At 47.6% G+C, this 19,134-nt stretch overlaps 1 protein-coding gene across 1 annotated transcript in view; it reads right to left on the reverse strand.

The window, feature by feature from the left end:
• The window catches only part of ADAMTSL3 (ADAMTS like 3), a 336,362-nt gene that overhangs the window by 270,699 nt on the left and 46,529 nt on the right, over positions 1-19,134 (reverse strand). Inside the window, exon 3 of the mRNA XM_080807956.1 lies at positions 15,741-15,860. Coding sequence (XP_080664082.1) covers positions 15,741-15,860 — 120 coding nt within the window. The remainder of the gene's footprint in view (positions 1-15,740; positions 15,861-19,134) is intronic.

A 19,134-nucleotide genomic window follows, 5' to 3' on the forward strand; every position in this document is an offset into this window, starting at 1 on the left:
AACTGAGCAGCTGAATTGGGGGCTGGGGAGGGGGATCGCTCAGAGACCCTTGGGGGGAAAGGGACCTTATTCACTGAAATCCTTTACTGAAGGATCTATGAGTCTGAATCGCCAGTGTGCATACAGACAATGGGATGGTTGGGTCCAACCCCACTAAATGCTCACGAACGATAAGACCCCCCCACTAGGTGTTTAATGATACTGCTGACCAGATGATCTCTGGTTGTTTGAAATGAGATTTCCTATGGTACGTGGCAAGAGTTGGCTTAATACCTATAGAGCACAGCCATAAGATCACACATAGAAGACAAAGTTGAATGTCAAGACCACCTCCCACAGCTATGTCAAACTGTTCCAATCCCAGGTCTGGTCCACTTTGCTAAATTATAGAGTATAAATGCTGCATCTAAATAAATTAAAACATTAAAAAATAAAAATCTAAAAATTGCTAACTATATAGTACATAAAAGATTTTCTATACTCATCTCAACCTAGGAAAGAACAAAGGTTTTCTGCACTTAGTTTTTAGGCTCTTATTCTAATATTCTACAGTAAAATTTGGCAAGATTAATGGTGATTTTTTCAACTCAAAAAATACAAGTGGAATATTTTAAGGGTGAAAACTGAGATAAAAAATATGCTCTTAAAACATTTTAGCTAAAGGTTTACACTAAGTTCATGGCACTATAAATCCATGTCTTAAAATGGGCTGAACTGGGGACACTTACTTTATAAGAGTATTATCCTGTAATGGGACAGGGAATTAAGCTGCTTCAACTTAGAACACAAAATAGACTCAACTTGTAAAATATGCTAATGGTAGCACAGTTTCACTGCCAGTAGAAGGGCATATTTTCTGTCATTAAAATATATTAGTGCTTAACAGAGCTATTCAGAATGTAATGCTCCCTGATGCATTCTAACCTTTGTCCATGCTGACAATCCAAAATACCCTTTGTCACCAACCTCTAAATCGGTACTTCTCAAACACGATCTGGCATCAGAATGTGTGAAATAGCATGAGATGCTTTTATGAGGCCCAATGGCATACTAATAAATTAACCTTTAATTTACTATACTTCTAATATGGGACTAAACGAAAGTTAGTTCCTATCATATTTCAGCATGACAAAGAGGTCAGAGGCCATTTAAGAACTGTCTATAGAAGAAACATCTAATGGTGAAAATGTTTTTCTGCTATTTTTTTTTCTTGAGAATTTGAGATCTTTTAAACTGCATTATTCTATTTTAGGTATGCAATCTAGTGTAGTAAAAAGTGAGCAATGTTTTCCCTTGAGAAAGACCTGGGTTTGGTGAGGTCATTACCTCCTCCAGAACCCAACTTCCTTACTAATAATGGAATGACACCACCTCAAAGGAACGTTGGGGTTTGTTTTCTGGCTTGCTCAGTAATTATTATTGTTTTTAGTTTCTATTATGGAAATTTTCAAATGTAAGTATAGACAGAATAGTATAATCAATTCCCAGCGTCACTCAGCCCCACAATCAGCAACCCAAGGTCAATCTTGACCCACTCACGACCCACCACACTCCCCCAATATTCTGTAGCAAATACAAAACATGTCATTCCACCAGGAATATTTTCATGTGCATCTGTAAAAGATACCCTTTTTTTAAAAAACACTATCACATTACTGTTTTCCCAGCTTAAAAATTAGCAACTGCCAATAAAACGTTTATTTTCCAATTTTCTTATGTCATCAGTAGTACTGTAATTCAGGTTAACTATTTAGTTATTAGTTTACATGAAGATCCAAATAAGATCCATATACTGCAAATGCTTGAGATGTCTTTTAAGACCTATTTAATTGTTTTGGATCCCCAGCTAGTCCTTTCTTTTCTTTTCTCTTTTCCTTTACAATTTAACTGGGTTGTTTGTCCGGTAAAGTTTACCATTGTCTGGATCTTGGCTGTTGCATGGCCATGGCTTCATTGAACACATTTCTCTGAACCCTGTATTCCTTGAAAATGGGCAGTAGGATCCAGAGCCTTGACTTTTTGGTGGAGGGTGGGTAGGGACCCCAGAGGGCAGGAATACTTCATAGATGGTATTGTGTTCATCAAGAGACACATAATGTTTGGTTGTCTCTCTTTTTGTGATATTAGCAGCAGCTGTGGATAGTCTATGCCCAGAACCATCGGTTCACTGGGGGTTGCAAAATGATGATTTTTCTCATGCTATCATCCTTTCCTTATCAGCTGGAGTATTTCTATAAAGACAAATTTCCCTCGTTTACCATTTGGCCACTCCATGGAACAACTCACATAGAGAAGGCAGGATAGATATTAGGAGTTTTTTCCCCCTCATTCATTTTCAATATCATGAGTTGATTCCTGAGCCCCCACCAACATTGATTAATACATTTTACTATCATTATTAATTTATAGATTTAAACATAGTTGATATATTTAAATCCTTTGCAGTTTTTATTCTTACTGATGCCCAGACTGTCCCATTTTATGCTCCTAAGAGTCTCTGCACATTGTCCCTGGAGCCCTTGTGATGAGTTTCTAGCAATCCTGACAACCAGGGTTGATTACATGATGTTCCAGTCTCATTTTCCCTTGTCCATTTTCCCAGTCCATTTTCCCTTGACTCCCGGTTCCTTCTAAGGAGGAAATGATATTTAGAGACCATAGTCTGGGCGCTAGTGGTGCTGTTGCTGGTAAGCTGGTCATTTGATCACTGTTTCCAGGACTTTTCTGTAAGTGGTACTAGAAAATACATCCTATTTTGTTTTTGTTTAAGATAAAATACCTCAGGCATTCTTACAAATTACTTACAGTTCAACTTTAAGACTATCATGTCTTTAATTTCTCTTTTAAATCTATCTGTCATTTCTCCCACACTAAGAATCTGGGTTAAGAATACCAGAAATTTAAAAAAAAAAAATGGATGATCACATTTGAATTGTTCACCTGCTTTATTCCACATTAACTACACAGCATTCTCGGGGAGCATGACGAGTGCTGCCCCAACCATAAGATTACCATAAAACATTTTGTAATTATACTTTCAGTTCTTTTTTCGTCCTTGGATATAACCACATACAGTCAAACTAGTAAGTGTTAAAGTCACTTGGACTAATTCTTCTCCCTGTGTGGTTAATGCTACCAAATGAAAACAGACTGTTTTCAGTTTTTTTCATGTCTTTTTGGTTTTGAGAGATTATATTTTTCAACTCTAATTTCATTCTATGACTTTATAAACTATTTGCAGGGTTCCAGAGTCAAAGGTATAAGAGAGATGTATGGGAGGAAGTCGGGCTTCCATCCTTCTCTGCAGGGGCTAATACTCTCCATGTTGCGAATTTCAGTACACGTGCTCCTGCAGCGAACACAGAAGACTGTTTCAAGAAGGAACTGTAATTGTAATGTATGGACAATATGCCTGTTCATGGAAGTGACTTACTACAGGACAGCCATCATCCTAGTCTTATTTGGAAAAGAAAAGGCCTCCTCTTCTCTGGTTTCCAAGACTGGAGCTGTAGGAGGGAGGTACCTTGGAGAGAACCGTGTTTCACAGCCCCACATCCCACACGCAGCACAGTGCCTGGCACACAACAGAAAGTCAGTCACTATTTGCTGAGAGAACGATGGAATCAGAGCCTCAGTATGTGTCATTGTTCCTAGACCTGCTGCTACCAGCACGGACGTCACACACCAAGGCCTCGGGTCCAGGCATCTTATCCTTTGTGGGAACAGTGTGTTCAGGATTCGGTCTGTAAAAGGAGCCCGTCTGTACTCAATGCCTGTATTTCACATGTCACGGCTCTAGGCAATAGGTACATGTTTTAGTGTTTAATACAAGGGAAAAGTTTTGAGTCAAAAACTTTGCCTTTTCCTCATGAGAAAGGGAACTTTGCTCAACTGTTTTGAACTCTGCAGAATTAAAAACTTCTCATCGTTAACCCCCAGAGGGTAGGGCTCAAGAGAAAGCATCAGCTGAGAGGACGAGGCATACTGTCCTTGGTCTGCCATGTGGGAAGTGTGGAGAATTACAAGCAGGGTGGCCAGTGTCCCCACACCAAAAACCTGACTCTCCAACCCAGCCTCCGGACCAATAGTGTTTGGAAGAAAGAAATTCTTTCCTCGGTTTCAGGTAGAGAGGGAAAAACAGAAATGAATACACATACACACAAGAAAAGAAATCAGGATAGACTCTTTGTTATGACCAAGGATAACGAACTTTTTTGAAGAATTTATTTTACTCCTTAAGGAAAACTCGGAAATGAAGGTTTCATTAGAATTTCACCACATGTTGTCATGCCCAGAAACAGACCTTCTATGTGGCCCATGTCCATGGGAGACAGAGAAGTCACACGGGTTTGCTCCAGAATCGTTCTCCACCAGAGGAGATAAGACAGCATGTAAACAATTACAAACCAGATGAAATCCTGGGCCCTGAGCAAGGATGAGCTACTATTCCCCAAAGAGCAGGAGACAACAACTGTAGGCGGGCGGCCTCTCTAAGAGCTACCTGGGGAAGAATGAAGCAGATGCTACCGAAGCTGGGCATTGTGAGAATCATAGATGCTCAGCGGCGAGCTTGGCATGCCAAGGCGCTGGCACAGGCAAGTGCTGGAAGTCCCGTTTGATCAAGGTGCCCAGCACATGGAAAGAAGTGGGGGATAAGAGAAGCCAGGTAGCCCTGGGCCAAGTTACGTAGGGATGTGAATGCTGTTCAGGGGTTGAGCTATCTCAGAGGAGGGAACAAATGAGACCCATTTAAGGTTCACAAAGGAGCACCTGGGTGGCTCAGTCATTAAGCGTTTGCCTTTGGCTCAGGTTAGGATCCCAGGATCCTGGAGTCGAGCCCCACATTGGGCTCCCTGCTTCTCCCTCTGCCACTCCCCCTGCTTGTTTTCCCTCTCTCACTGTGTCTGTCAAATAAATAAATAAAATCGTAAAAAAAAAAAAAAAAGGTTTCTGACAAGGAACGTAATTTTTAATAAGCCAATGTTCACTGTGCATCTACTACAGGCCAGGATGTGAATCAGATCGGGAGGATGATGATGAAAAGACACAGCCCCTGCCCCTAAGGGGCTCAGTGCCTGTGGAGAGAGTCAGAGGAGGAAATAATCATTGTGCTGGGGGCAGAGGACAGAATCAGTGGGAGAACTTCCAAGGGAGTGAGGGAAGACGGATGGAGAGAGTGCTTAATTAGTCCAACCCAGCTCTGGGAAGGGAAGTGTATGTTAGGGTACGTTCATTAATTTCTACGTAACTCAAATCTATTCATGTAAGCAGCCACATATTACTAACTTTCAGAAGTGGAAACCTGTCCAAAACAATTGTGCATGTGTGGAATGATGAAGAAATTGAAACAGTTTCTGGGAAGAGGCAATATTAAAGGCCATCAGTCACTGTCCGGGACTATCACGGCTGACCCCGGGGACATGAGGCTCGGCAGAAAGTGCTCCAAACCTCAGATCCTGGACCATGTTTCCTTGGAACAGTTCATGAGGCAGCAGCCCCACAGGCTTTGTTATTTGGCAAAATAAGTAACCCACACTAGCACTAGAAATTCAAATTGACCAGGTGTCCTCTCTGAGTACAGCCACCTTCTTCAGTCCCCACCCCCTCCCCCTGCCACCCAGGAAGGCTATGGTCTGCTCAGGAGGGGGAAGTGATGCAAGAAATTAATTCCTGAGAAGCCAGAGGAAGGAAGTCCGCCAGCAAGCAGACTGGGTCTCACCTGGGCGGGAACTGAAGGTGAGGACGCCATCTGGGGACTTTCCCGACAGAGCAGTAATCGAGCTGGAAGATAAACAAGGCTCCGCAGAAATGACGGGGGAGGGGCAGGGGTGTAAGAAGCAGAGGGCGATGTTCCAAGAACTGGGACAGTTTGGAGAAGAGCCACGTGAAAGGACACACGAAGGCCTCATGAATAAAACCAGGCCTGGAAATTCACTGGAAGGCAGTGCCGAGAGGACATCCAGGTGGGGCTCCCTGAACAGCCACACACGTGCTGCCCACGTGCCCTCGGGATGTCCTACCAAGCACGGCAGCCAGCAGCACCCCACCTCAGAGCTGCCGGTCCCCTTTCAGCACCGCAGCCCAAGAGCGGTCCGTGGAGTCCAGGCTGGAAAGTGGATGAACAGCCAGCCCGGTTTGCGTGGGCCATCTCAGTCCTGCTCAGGGCAGTTGGCCACCCTACGGAAGCTTCCATAAGACTCAGAGAAACAGGACTATAAAAGATAACTCAGTAGAGAGAGTAACACAACAGACCCTTTCAAGATACTTCTCCACCTGGCCCCAGGCATCCACACGGCAGCGCCATTTTCCCACCATCCGGGACCTCCAGGATGCCTCGGCTCCCCCAAGTCCAGATCCAAGAAAATATGGTCTGGAGACATAAAGCTCCACGTGGCAGCAGACCAAAGCGTCCACGGAATGACCCAAGCCTCACAGAGCCTTAGTTTGTCAGGAGCCTCCTTGCAAGCCATGCCTGCACTCTTGTGATCTAGGCCAGAATTGGCCCCACGAAAGGGAACGTTTCCAAACTCCAAATAAGCCAATCAAAACATAATGCTTGAAATCCCTCACGACAGGAAATAAATTCCACTATTGCCTCTACACCCAGCCCTTCCGACTCCAGCGGCGAGAGGATCAGCAATGTCCTTCCCTCCCTGACCTGGCTCTCTCCCCCCAGGCCAGCAAGTCAACACACCTTTGTTTGGTGGCCCTCTCAACCTCTAGGTTACTTCCTGACCGCAGAAAGACATGACATGGCTCCGTCCAGCCTTCACCCGCCATTACCCGCCATTACTCCCCGTCCTCGCGGCCAGGCTGCAAGTCCTAAGTCCTGCACTTTCCCCAAGACGGCAGACACTCACGGAAGTGCTCCCTTTGCTACCCCACAGCAGCATGCAAGCCCTGGGGAACGCACATTCAGTAGCAGAGATGAGAGGTTGAGAGGTGAGCGCACTCGCTCTCATCTAAGGAGTGCAGACGACACAGCAGGATTGTTGCAATGACCTAGTCTCCAAGCGCTTGAAGACGGAGGATCTCTGAGCAGGGACTGGCCTGATCTCAGACAGAAGGGACGTCCGAGCACGGGCAGCAAGGCCTTCGTTGGGATGGGGCTGGGCTCTCCACTCTCAGGACTCATAAAGGAAGCTGCATCTGGGATGGTCGACCTTCACCACCGTGTACGCACCATTCAACTCACCTTGTAAAAGCAATTTTTTTTCAAAAATCACACAGTATCCCCAAAAAGGAGTCCAGGAAGACAGTGTTAGGAGAGGAAAGCGTCTACATAGTTCAAAACTGGATCCCGAGTCCCCAGTAAAAGACCTTATTCTTTTTGGTTTGAGAAATAGGTGATTTGCAAAAAGCTCAGGGATACTGAAATTCGGAGTCCGCATATGCCAAAGCTGATGAGAACAGCACGTCTTGCTGCATATACACCGTCCTGTATTTGCTCTGTGCCCAGACTGAGAACAGACTACACATTATTCCAATTAACTTACTCTCGTCCTCTCCTAACAGACCATGAGCTCGCTTTCTCATTAGATCGCTAAATCTTTGGAATATTTAAGGAGCATAACTACATTTGACCAAGATTACTCACTAACAAAGGAATGAGCTATTCGAGCTCACATGGCGTGCTGCTAAAAAACATTATACACACGGGCCAGAAACAACACGGAAACCCTCCTATCTGGAGAATCCACGAGCGCTCATCTCGCTCGGGGGAAAGGAGTGGACGGTACCTCCCTATACATTCAAGGGCTATGTCCATCTTCCTCCACCAGAAATTTCAGAAGTTGGTATACACTTCCCAAGTGAAAAACGATTACATAAATAACTTGGAAATGTCAAGTGGTATTTCTGAGGCCTGCCAACAGTTTAACCACAATGAAGGCCCTCGCCAAGATATTCATGAAAAGTTCAGAAGAAGTTACTGTGAGAAGGATGTCCTCACAGCAAACAGATTTCTTCTCCTTAGGAAAAAAATGCATAAATCAATAGTTAGAATAAGGAAAGGGAAAATTAGGTCTGGCATAATAGTGGAAGAAAACAGACCCTTAGGAGAACTTTAGAAATGAGACTACACAAAGACTTCATTATTAATATACTATTGTTACTACTAGTATTAGAAATTCATTCAAACATTTCTTTCATACTTTTCCTTCCCACAGATTAGATGTAAAAATGTCTTCTCTGAGCTTAAGGGCAAAGAACAGGCACTTGGCTTTGCTACCGGCTGGCTGTGTGACCTTGGGTAAGACCCTGTTCCTCTCTGGGGCTCAGAGTCCTCACCTGAAAAAACAGAATCCCTGAACGTCCTTCCAGCTCTAACTTGCTACAATTCCAGATGCCTGTCAGGGCCACAGACCCAGCCCTCTGCCTCCCTGGCGATGGAAAGAGTTAGAGAGAGGAAAAAAAAAAAAAAAAACAGTTGGAAAGGTGTTCTGAAAGGGGAAATCGCACAGACGGACAGTTGGTGGCATCCAGGGAAGGCAAGAGAAGAGTCAACTGTGACTCCATCCAGAGTGTCATAATGCCTTAGGGTTTTACAAAGACGGAGTTTTATAAACACAGAATAGGTCACGTGAGAGTCTGGATTTAACTTCAGGGAAAGTAATTGAAATTCTTAAAAAGGACGCCTGTCTAGGGGGAGGCCAGGGCAGGGGAAGGTAGGTACTGGAAGTCAGATTTAAAAGCAAAAATGAGTAGGAAAAAGTAGCAGGAGACAGTAAGAATTTGAAAATCCAGTGGGCACTGAAAGCAAGAGTAGATTGCAAGAGGGTAGGTAACAGAATTTTTAACTTGCAAAGAAATCCTGAATCCATTTAAATGTGGCAGGAAGAGACAAAACATATGCCAGATAAGGTAAGGGCCCCTTCACTGGAGTCCACAGTAGAAAGAAGGGGACAGGGAGAAGGGATGATGGTACAAACAGGTGAATGAGGACCCCTGCAACATGAAATCAAGGTGTTCCCTCACTGGCTGCAAGCTTATGTCAGAATTTACCCTTGGGAAGCAAGGGCAAAAATGAACTACTGGGACTTCATCAAGATCAAAAGCTTTTGCACAGCAAAGGAAACAGTTAACAAAACCAAAAGACAACTGACAGAGTGGGAGAAGATATTTGCAAACAACATATCAGATAAAGGGCTAGTATCCAAAATCTATAAAGAGCTTATCAAACTCAACACCCAAAGAACAAATAATCCGATCAAGAAATGGGCAGAAGACATGAACAGACATTTCTGCAAAGAAGACATCCAGATGGCCAACAGACACATGACAAGGTGCTTCACATCACTTGGGATCAGGGAATTACAAATCAAAACCACAGTGAGATACCACCTCACACCAGTCAGAATGGCTAAAATTAACAAGTCAGGAAACAACAGATGTTGCAAGGATGCGGAGAAAGGGGAACCCTCCTACACTGTGGGTGGGAATGCAAGCCGGTGCAACCACTCTGGAAAACAGCATGGAGGTTCCTCAAAAAGTGAAAATAGAGCTACCCTATGACCCAGCATTTGCACTACTGCATATTTACCCCAAAGATACAAACGTAGTGATCCGAAGGGGCACGTGCACCCGAATGTTTATAGCAGCAATGTCTACAATAGCCAAACTGTGGAAAGAACCTAGATGTCCATCAACACATGAGTGGATAAAGAAGATGTGGTATATATATACAATGGAATACTATGCAGCTATCAAAAGAAATGAAATCTTGCCATTTGCGACGACGTGGATGGAACTAGAGGGTATTATGCTTGGCAAAATAAGTCAATCGGAAAAAGACAACTATCCTATGATCTCCCTGATATGAGGAAGTGGAGATGTAACGTGGGGGTTCTGGGGGGTAGGAAGAGAATAAATGAAACAAGATGGGATCAGGAGGGAGACAAACCATAAGAGACTCTTAATCTCACAAAACAAACTGAGGGTTGCCGGGGGTTGGGGGTAGGGAGAGGGTGGTGGGGTTATGGACATTAGGGAGGGGATGTGCTATGGTGAGTGCTGTGAAGTGTGTAAGCCTGATGATTGGCAGACCTGTACCCCTGGGGCTAATAATACATTATATGTTTATAAAAAAATTAAAAAGTTATTAAAAAAATCATACAGACATCTTTTAAAACAAAACATATTAAGGCACACACACACAAAAAATTTACAACATACTTTGTTCATTAAAAGAGGTGATACACACACATACACACACAAAAAGAACTTACCCTTGGTTAATTTTAGGAAAGTCAGAACCCACCACAAACTGAACACTCAGCCTCGTCCTGCATGCCTAGAGTCCAAGGGATCAAAGTTTGGTTCTGCCTTTCAGTGTCTTGTAGTCTAAAGCTCCAAGGTAGACATTACACCACCATGTACACATACAAAGACACACACAGACCTTAGGAAAATGACATGGGCACTAATTTCTCAGTGTGCTGAACCTCCTTCCATCCCACTACGCCTGCGCATAAGAGGAAGCATATGCCAGCAAATCCACGGGGTCTGGGAGATGCACCTTCCACACTTCTCTGCACCTAACAAGCATTAAAAAAGAAAACACACAAACACACACACACACACACACACAGAGAAACACAAAAATAAAAGACTATTTGTACAAAACAAAGAGTTTTGCTAACTTTTTTTTAAAGATTTTATTTGAGAGAGAGAGAGCATGAGCTGGGGGTTGGGGTCGGGGGAGACGGGGAAGCAGGCTCCCCACTGAGCAGCGAGCCCGACATGAGGCTTGATCCCAGGACCCTGGGATCATGACCTGAGATGAAGGTAGACGCCTAACCGACTGAGGTGCCTGGGAACCCCGAGTTTCACGAACTTAAAAAAAAAAAAAGACTTCCAACCAAGGAAAGCTCGGCCTAGAACAGACTTTCGCATGGGTCCCCACAATCGATTTCGGAGACCCCACGTTGAAAGCTTCAGTGAGCTGAAGGATAGAAAGACTCATCACCCTCTTTCCCAGAAAGAGACACAGGCTGAGAGGGACTGCCCGCCCCCGGCGGTTATGGAACAAGACCGAACGGCAGAATTCAAGACTCGACATTCAGCCGTCTGTCTTTGAACAGGTCCTCTGTGGGGTCAGCTCCAAAACCACCATGAGGAAGGACGAAAGAACTTACCCCAGAGGCTGGCCGGCTGTCAAGTCCTTGGACCACAAGCCCTTCGCTCGTTGTCCCAAACTAACCCGTGTCCATTGCCCCGTGAAGCAACCAAATGTCAGGTTGGTGCCGCTGCGAGGACAGGTTCGCTGGATGGGAAGTCGGCGCCATTTTGACGGGAGCGGCCATGTTCCACCCAGACTTCGGAAAAAGAAGGCACCCCCGGTGACGATAACTGTGCGTGTAAGTGACACCCGCATAGATAATTCTCGACTCCCGAAGGAGTTAAGTTTAAGAACGAGCTAAGGAAGAAAGTCAGGAATATAAAGTCCTTCCCCTGGGTCTACAAAGGTCTCCAAGACTCTGTTGACGCCAACGGTGGGAGCAGCTTTTTAGGAAAGGAGATAATTTTCTGGGTGAGTCTCCTGAGAAAAGGAGCAAGATGCCTGAGGTCAGAGCGTCAGTCTCCGTTGTTTCAAACCGCCTGGGTGTCCTCGAGTCGGTCACTCGCACACGCAGAGCCTCTGTTTTCTGGACTCGTAAAATGAGGCATCGGAGCCAGGTCTGCACCAGCTGTAAAATTCTATGATTCTCTAAGTAACCGCTGACTGCACGGCTGGGAGGGCCGCCTCGATAATCAGAATGATCCAATTAACACAGGGCAATGTAGGCTATTCTAGCTATACTTGCAAAAAACAAAAATAAAATTTAAAAAGCCAGATCGTTGCAGAGTGGAAGGCATTCTGATCATGAAATCCCGTCACTTTATTTTTCAAATAAAACGGGAGACTCTGAGGACCAAAGAGGTCGAAAAGCTTTGTTAAATTACAAGCTGATTAGTCGCAGAAGCGAGAGGAAGGCTGCCTGACGGGTTCTGTTCGCACCGAGCTGCGACCCTGCCCCGCCAGCTTCAGCCCTGCCGTCTGCACCGGCAGCCGCCTCGGCCTCCGCGCCTTTCACGTGACTCATTGAACAGCCTACATCACAGCTGGGCTTTACTGGCTGTGGGATTATTCGTTTTCCAGACACCTAATCTAGGAGACACTGGAAGAGAGACCTGAAAGGCCTTCGTGAAAGTAGGCCAGGGCAAAATTCTCTAGAAAGTCCTCCGAGAGCCGCTGAAGACAGCAAGCATCTCTCCTCCACCTGCTGGCTTCTCATGTTTATCGGATGAGAATTCTGCAGGTAGGAGGTTCGTGGGCAAGCTGGTCCTGATCCCATAACTTCAGGAACCAGACTGCTGCCTCGACACCCCTCGCTCGCTGTCGCTTGGGCTTCAGGCCGCCGCGCAAATCTGCAGACGCCACAGGTGGGTACCTGGCCTCGGGCAGCCCCTCCCTCAGACCCGGCTCTGTTCCTGGCCAGGCTGGATCTGTGGATTTCAGCAGCCACTGGGCGTGGCGGGGCACCACCGGGACAACTGTCCCCACCGCGCTCCACATATGGGCTCTGCAGAGGGACAGCCCTGAAAACCTTTTAGGGACACTGGGAACTTCCGTGCGGGGAACAAGGCTGAATCCCACCCAGAGTGCTGCCTCGTGTTCCAATACGAGACGATCTGTCCCCAAAGCTACAACGTACGGACACCGAACCCCAAATCCTGCTGGGTGTGCCAACTTGTCACATCTATCAGACGTGATGCTGTCTGAGAGAGGCCAGACTCATACAGGTCTGTGCAGTGTGTCTCTGTTTATGTAAAACCAAAAATAAAAAAGCAAAACTAGAATAGTAACAGAAGTCAGAAGGGGTGATACTTCTGATAGGGGTGATACTTGGGGGCACAAGGAGTTTCCCGGGGGTTGGACATGCTCCGTTTCTTGATCTGGGTTTCTGGGAATTGGTGATTCCAAAGGTATGAAGGTATTTAGAAGTTCAGACATGTGTGTGCTTTATTATGCACATGCTAAATAAAGCTCCATGAAAATTAAAAGTATTGTGTGAGGCCCCCGATGTCAGCAGAGAACATTCTTCTTCCTTTCCTTCGGTGTAGGGGTGTCTGAGATTCTCCGGATGGGGTCTTTGCCAATCACAGGGGTCACGGCAACAGCTAGATCACGGGCTTGCAGGCACCTGGCCCGACGCAGAGACTTCTGTGAATGACCCCTTTGGTCCCTAAAGCATTTCCATGGGCTGGACACCAGCCACGCCTCCCCTCACACAGAGAGCATGAAGTCGCTTCATGACCTGAGGGGAAGCAGCGTGTGCAGAGTCACCCAGGAGGTCGGGAGTCAGAACAGTGAGGCCAAACCAACACAGTCTGACTCCAGAGCCCACGAGACAGAGAGAACACGAGCAGGGGGACAGGAACGGCAGGAAGCAGACACCGCGCAGAGCATGAAGCCCGACACAGAGCTTAATCCAGAACCCCGGGATCATGATCTGAGCCCAAGGCAGACGCTTCACCGGCTGGGCCCAGGTGCCCCCAGAGCCTCTGTTCTTCACTGGTCTTCACGGTTCCTTGTGTGCTGCAAGGTTGGGGGTTTCTCAAGCTCGGTAATACTGGGCTCGTTCTCTTTTCCCTCCGCCTGGGAGGCCTGTGCCCGTGTGACACGGTCTGCACACTCAGCACTAAGAGGAAAGAGGACCAAGGCCTGGGGGGACGGCTTCTCTCCAGTGGACCACATTCTAGGGTTCATTCGGGAGGCACACCGAGTTGGGTACAACGGCCTGCGTAGTCTCTTCTCTTTGCCTCCACCAGCAGAAGCGGGTGCCATTACCGCCTTGTTGTCGTCTGACCTGATTCCTCCCCCTTGAGAGAAATGCGCAGTGGGGGCCACCCAGAATGTTTGCACGCGCTGTTTGCGGGGACGTTCTGGAACACCGCGTCTTACTTTGGACAAAATTTCCGCAGCATGCCACACACTTCTAAGATCTGCTCTGGCCTTCTGAAAAGGCTGAGGGGGCTTATTTCCCTTTCTCGAGCTTGTATATTGTTATGACATTAAATTTAAGTACGGCGTATCCGCAGAACCCGGAGAAGGCATTAAGTGCTCTTTAATTAAACGGTACGCGGCTCACGGTTTTCCAGACGCCCTCTTTTATCCTCTGCTGCCTTCCCAATTAGCTCCCTGAAGCTCTCACACGGCAACCTGTTGGATCATTGATTTCTCAATTAAAAGCAGCCATAAATTACAGGCCCTGTAAAAACCCACCGGGGAGAGGGGTACAAAGCAACTTAATGACAGCTTGGACTCCATCAGCGGCCAGGCCCCGATGCCCACCCAAAGTATTAACTGGGCTCTGTTATGGGAACGTGGGATGATGCCCTGCCCGCCCCTGCCCCCCACGGCAAGAAATCACCCACGCACTTTTCAAGTTACTTGGAAAACGGATGGCCTGTTGCAACTTTTTATGAAACTGGTCTCCTCTCATCACTGCCCCTGAGCACCTGGGTGGCTCCCTGCTCACGGCTAGGGCCCTGTGCTCACAGCCTGCCCTACACCAACCCCAGGGGCAGAGCAAAATGTCCTAAGGGCAGGCCGCCCAGCAGCAGCCTGGAGGCTGGAAATGAGGCTGGGATGCAGGGTGCCAGGGACAGACCACCATTCCTGCCGCCCTCGGCTCCCGACTCGCCCTCCCTCACCAGGCTGGGAGTTCTCCCGCCTCATCTCCGTGCTCTGCCTGCCAGGCCTGCTCCCCTTCATCACAGTCCACATCTGCCCACGTGGCCACAGCGACCGTCCCAGACCTGCAGCTCCCGAGAAGCACCGTCCACCCCGTAACTAGCATGCGGCAATCGGCCCGAACTTGCCGTGTGGCCTTGACCACACAGAAGAGGACATCTCGGTCACCGGCCCATTCTGCTTTCCCCCATCGTGGGCCCTGACAGGACATCCTCGCCCCATCCCGCACCTGCTCCAGACCCTGCAGGTACCAAGTTCTGCCAGGTCTGCCCAAGCCCTCCATCACCTGCGCTCCCACCCGACTGCCCCATGAACTCGGGCCCCACCAGCAAGAAACCTCTGCATTTGGCAGACTAGACGCGCTCTGCTTCCAACGAGTGGGGAGTGATATGGGGACACGCACGATCCTTGATGCTGTTAAGGCGTCAGCGTGAGGTCCCTTCAGCGGGAGCAGAAGGGAATCAGTCCCCAGTGCCCACCTCGTATTCCAAGTACAGCCTTGTTCTCCACGAGCCGCTGTGAAGGAACAGAAACACACGCACACGCACACACGTGCACACACGCGGAGGCACACCTACCCTGTTCCTTTCCACAAAATGGGCAAAAAGATCAATGTTGGCGCTGGTAAAAGAAAGGAAGTAAAATCCAGGAGAGCAAAAGAGAGGGAGGCTTAAATCAGAAAACAGTTCTCTGGGATAATTTCAGATAATAAATAAATAAATTTGGTGATCACCAAAATGAATGAATCGATCACAGATTTCCAATAAAAATAAGAAAACGTGACTCAAGCCAACGTCCCAACCAGAGCAAGGACCGCACACCGTGTGCAAAACGGTGCGTGCGACACGGGCAGCCCCGAGGTCACGGGATCCCTCCAGAGAGCCAAGAACTCGTTGCGCCAAGGGGGAAAGGCACGACGATTTTCAAGTTACCTTTGAGAAACCATTTCCTGCCCACTGGCAAACGGCAAAGCCAAAGGGAAGCTCTCGGAGGAGGCTCTTACCTGGTCATCGTAGCGGTACGTGAGGAACTGCTCCCCCGTTGTGTCTTCGAGAAAACTTCCCTGAGGCGAGAGTGCAAACTCGGGAAGGAAGTACGCTCCAGGGGACTTCTCTGCTGTGGTCTGAAAGGCAAGGTCACCGGGTTACAAGTAAGGCCCCGTGAGGACCCCCTGATGGGCAGTCCCCGAACTGGGTGATTCCCAGAGCATCCACCTGCTAACAAGTGTCCCAGGAAAGGACGTGACCTTGCTTAGTAAAGGCCAAGGTGAGACATACCAGGGGTCTGTGTGAGGCACTGTTAGGCCAGGACACTCCACTGGTCCACCTCAAACTCGCACACACGGTACTGACTCCCTGACACCTGCCCTCTCCCGACTGCCCACAACCTTCCAGAGTTTCAGCTACAGCACAGTTAACTTAAGCACTGTGGTTGCCAATCCACTGTGTCTAGGACTTTCTTTTCCTTCCTTCCTTCCTCCTTTCCTTCCTTCCTGTTTTTGTTTGGTGAAGGAGTGAGAAACAAACTTTCTTCCACACTACAAAAGAAACCCATGTTCACTGCAGAAACCTTTGAAGACACTGATAAACACAAAAGGAAATATAAGTCGCCCCGTAATCCCTCCAACCTATAATCACCACTTTTAATTGTTTGGGCGTATTTCCTTTGAGAATTTTTTTTTTCTCATAATGCTTTGGATGTCTGTAGAAAACTCCAAGATGAAATAAACATGGCTTTGGCAGGAAGACTCCCTTTGGTTCAAGGAATGCCCAGACTCTGGCATCTGGATCACTAGACGTAAGCCCCCGTCGTCAGGGCTGAGGGGATTCGGGAAGAAGGGCATCAGCCCTCGGAGACTACGGGTCGGTCCAATGGCCCAGTGGACCTCCTGCCATCAGTCGCCAATACCTCCAGCCAGGATCCCTGCCTTGACTGGTTGACAGGGAGGAAAGAGATAAAGGAGACGGAGCCCCCGCGACACTGCGCGCAGCCCCACCCGGTCCGGGAACGCAGATCGACGACTACGCCTCCAACACGGCACCTCACTCCCCTGCTTGGGAAGGAACGAGTAAGAATTCAAGAAAGAGGCCACGGGTGCTACTCTGAGGAAAACACTCTCTGCAAACAGAAAGCATGAGGAGTAAAAGTCCCCCCCAACTGCCTCTGCTCCCCCAATGGTCACATTCTCAAACTGCAGCAGGAACTTCAGTTAAAGCAAAACTTCGGGGCGCCTGGGTGGCCCCGTGGGTTAAGCCTCTGCCTTCGGCTCAGGTCATGATCTCAGGGTCCTGGGATCGAGCTCTGCATCGGGCTCTCTGCTCAGCGGGCAGCCTGATCCCCACCCCTCCCCCCACTGCCTGCCTCTCTGCCTACTTGTGATCTCTCTCTGTCAAATAAATAAATAAAATCTTAAAAAAAAAAAAAAAGGCAAAACATCCATGTGAATGCCACACTATAACAAGGGCAATCAGTAGGTGACCATCTTGGGAAGGCACAGAAAACAGACAACTCTAGGTTTTGGTTGGCACTAGACTGTTCCAAAAACTTCAGAAGTTTCCTATGACATTTCATTCACACAAGGTTTTCAGCCCAAGGAGCAAAAGGAATCTTCCCAGAGCCAAGAGCCACCCCCGCACCCCATCTCCCTTGCCTTGCTTCAGTGCAGCTAGCTTCAGTCTGGATCGCACTGATCTGAAGTGAGGAAAACAGGACAGTCACCCACAAGACTTGATACAGGTTTTCTGGGCAAGTTTTCTCTAGCAGAATGCTGTCGTCTGTGGCGGCAGCTTTGCTTCAGAAATTAGTGGGGTCCCTGTAGCCTGCCACAGTGCCAGGGGGGTCAGGAGTCTGGCAGGGAAGGCTGTCCAGGCTCCATCAAAGGTGTGGAACTCGTCTATGACACCTGGCCAGCTGGCACTGATGGCTGCTGGAGATTGTTGCTCTAAGTAGCCTGGGAAGGAAAGGGAAGAGGAGCTAATACCACAGACCCCACAGAGACAACCGGCTCTCAGACACTGTAGTGCTGTTTTATGGATCTCAACATGAAACCCCAGAAAAAGCAAAAATCCTCTCCAGTACTCATGTTTTCACACCTCGGTCATTTTTCATGTAGGGAAAAAAAAAATCGTAGACTCTCTGGCTTGACTGTAGCTATAGCTGATCACCTTCTGCTTTCTGACCTGCTGTTTCCAATGTTTAAATTTTGTCAGGCTTAAAAAAAAAGAAGAGAGGCGGGAATGAAAACGTCCATGTGAAAAGAGGAGGTGAACTTAACAAGATTTCTTGCTTCTGTGTATGTTTCCCAGGCAGTTTGAGGAGGTGCCAAAGTCCAGCCACTCTCACCAAAGACAAACACATCTAGGGAATCCTCAGGGAAATCCAACATGACTTCAAGTCAACAATGGGTTTCATCTCAAGACAGTTCCCTATAAACTGATTACCAACACACCTAGCAAATAGTCTCTAACGTTTAGTTGCTGTCGTTGTGATTTGCCTCTATTGTTTTTAGAATTCAGAGACTCGTAATTTTAAATGCCTAAGGAGGCTTGCCACCCACCACAGAGAAGCAGCCAGGCCTGGAGCCCACAAGTGGTTATGTGCGAAGACACAGAAATCCAGTTACCAGAGAGTGGGGGCTGGGAGCTGCGTAGGGTCATTACCTGAAGGCCGCTCCCTGAATACAGTGTTTTATGTGTAACTGACCACATGTTCCACATGTATTTACTGAGCACCTACTATATGCCTGGAGCCATTCTAAAAGCTATGGGTACCATGAGGAACAAGAAAGATAAGGTCCTTTTTATGGAGGTTTCATTCTAATGGGAAGACACATAATAAGCAAACAAATTCATAAAGAAGAGAATTAAAGTTCTCAGTGCTATGAAGAAAATAAATAGAGTGATATGGGGTAAGTTGAGTCTGCAAAAAGAAAGGGGGTCAGTGAGGCTGATCCAGGTGGACAAGGAAGAGAGCAGAGAGAGAGGGAGAGAAGGAAGAACGGAAGAGGCAGGACACATGGAGCACTGTGGGCCCAGGCAAGGGGTTAGAGAACCACCAGGTGTATCTCAAACCTTGACTGCTTCGTGGAAGATGGGTTAAAGGGGGGGCAAGAACAGAACCATTCCAAGAATGGAAGGCTGTTGCACTAATCCAGGCAAGAAGGGGTGACTCCCTGGATGAGGATGATGGCAGTGAAGAATGGGAGAGCTGATGGACGAGAGGTGGAACCTACAAGACTTGCTGATGGGTGAGAAGAAGGGAGGAATCAAGGACAATTTCTGGGGTTTAGGCTTGAGCAACAGGCTCTAAAGGAAGGCCACGGACGGGCAGCCCTGGCAGGAAGAGAGGGCAGAGAGGCGATAATTCTGTTGAGTCACGTGCAGTTTGAGATGCCAGGA

This window comes from Martes martes (assembly GCF_963455335.1).
Source record: "Martes martes genome assembly, chromosome: 7".
Classification (NCBI taxonomy): domain Eukaryota; kingdom Metazoa; phylum Chordata; class Mammalia; order Carnivora; family Mustelidae; genus Martes; species Martes martes.